The sequence below is a fragment of the Myotis brandtii genome, unplaced genomic scaffold (assembly GCF_000412655.1).
Source record: "Myotis brandtii unplaced genomic scaffold, ASM41265v1 scaffold7788, whole genome shotgun sequence".
NCBI classification, from domain to species: Eukaryota; Metazoa; Chordata; class Mammalia; order Chiroptera; family Vespertilionidae; genus Myotis; species Myotis brandtii.
Genome location: NW_005371124.1, coordinates 12,798 through 14,394, shown reverse-complemented (window position 1 = coordinate 14,394; position 1,597 = coordinate 12,798). Strand labels below are relative to the sequence as shown.

General features: G+C 58.9%; 1 protein-coding gene across 1 annotated transcript in view; it reads left to right on the top strand.

Moving 5' to 3' along the window:
* Positions 1-1,312, top strand: part of LOC106724245 (E3 ubiquitin-protein ligase RNF213-like) — a gene marked incomplete at both ends in the record, with an annotated part of 3,712 nt that extends 2,400 nt beyond the window's left edge. The window contains 3 exons of the mRNA XM_014530787.1: positions 419-613; positions 970-1,059; positions 1,134-1,312. Of these exons, the coding sequence (XP_014386273.1) occupies positions 419-613; positions 970-1,059; positions 1,134-1,312 (464 nt within the window). The remainder of the gene's footprint in view (positions 1-418; positions 614-969; positions 1,060-1,133) is intronic.
* Between the last annotated feature and the right edge of the window lie 285 nt (positions 1,313-1,597).

Below are 1,597 nucleotides of genomic sequence, written 5' to 3'. Positions count from 1 at the left end.
TGGAGCATGGCAGATGGCAGTCTCGTGGTCCCGGTGTCATGGCCATGTGTGCCGATGCGGAAGGCCAGAGAACTCTGTTTGTGGTGGGTGTGTGTTGAGTGTGTGCATGTGTGTGCGTGTTAAATGTATGTGTGGAGTGTGTGTGCATGTGTGTGCATGTTAAATGTATGTGTGGAGTGCGTGTGCATGTGTGTGCATGTTAGATGTATGTGTGGAGTGTTTGTGCATGTGTCTGTGTGCACATCCTCACAAGTGGCTCTGAGGGTCCGGTGAGTCCCCATCTGTGACTGGGAAACAGCCGACACTTAGGAAGCACAGTGCTCCTCCCAGCCTGTGACCTTGGCGGTGGAGGTCAGCAGTCTTACCAGGCCTCCATGCACCCCTGCCCACGGACCCCTGTGCTGCTTCCCATTTGCAGAGCCCCCTCCCCCACTCGGCCACCAGCGCCCTGGGCAGGCAGCTGCAGTCCCACAGCGACACCTGCGAAGCTCTGTCCCTCGTGGAAGTCACGCTGGGGTTTCTGAGCACAGCTGGCGAGGACCCGGACATGGACCTGATGTACCTGCAGCAGGACAAGCTGCGCATGGGCGACCAGACCGAGCAGGTGGTCAAGGTGGGTCTCAAAGGAGACCAGCTCTCCCCCCCCCACATCCTTCCCTCACTTCCTGAGGGCACAGCGAGCAGGTCAGTCTAGCAGGCAAGTCTAGCAGTCCCTCCCCGGCCAGCCCGCCTGGACACAGAACAGACCCTGAGGTTGAGGGTGTGCTGGGAAGGGAAGACTAGGCGCGGCAGCCAGCGCGGCAGGGGTGACCAAGGACAACGCACCTGCCCACTGGTCCTGGCTGGGGCTGACGTGCTGTGTAGGAGCCTCTCACTCAGCACTGGAGCCCATGGTGGAGGGAGAGGAGACACAGGCACCTGAGTGCAGAGCGCTCAGCCACCACCTGCAGGAACCACTTCCTCTCGCAGGCCTTACACCGATGTCAGCTCCAGCACATCATCGCCCTCTGGCAGCTCCTCTCAGCCCACAAGTCTGAGCAGCTGCTGCGCCTGCAGAAAGTAAGTCCCGCCTCCTGATGTCCACTTGACACTTACTTCCCGGGCCTCCCTCACCTGTGCCTCCTTCGCTGCAGGAGCCCTTCAGGGAGATCAGTGCCAAGTACAGAGTGGAACTCAGCCCGGAAAGCGCCAAGCACCTGCGCACGTTCCTGAACCAGAGCTCCCTGGACACCTTCCTCCTGGAGCTCCACGAAATGATCCTCTTGAAACTGAAGAACCCCCAAACCGAGGCCGGCTTCAACCCCGACTGGAGGTACGGTTGGTGCACCTGCCAGCCAGGCACCCTCGCACCATCATTCCTGCGAACCTCCAGTTCCTGTCTTACCTGCAGCTCCCATTGCCAGGGTCCCTGAGGACTGGCTTCGAGGGTGCCAGTCTCTAGTGCAGGGGTGGGGAACATCTGGGCCATGGGCCGTGAAACGCCTGCAAAATCATTTGGTGTGGTCCTGTCAAGGCATTAGGGGTGAGTAAATGTTTGACCAAATATAACAGGCTAATTTTTAAGTTAAGAATTTTGAATGGCCTGTGAATGCTGTTA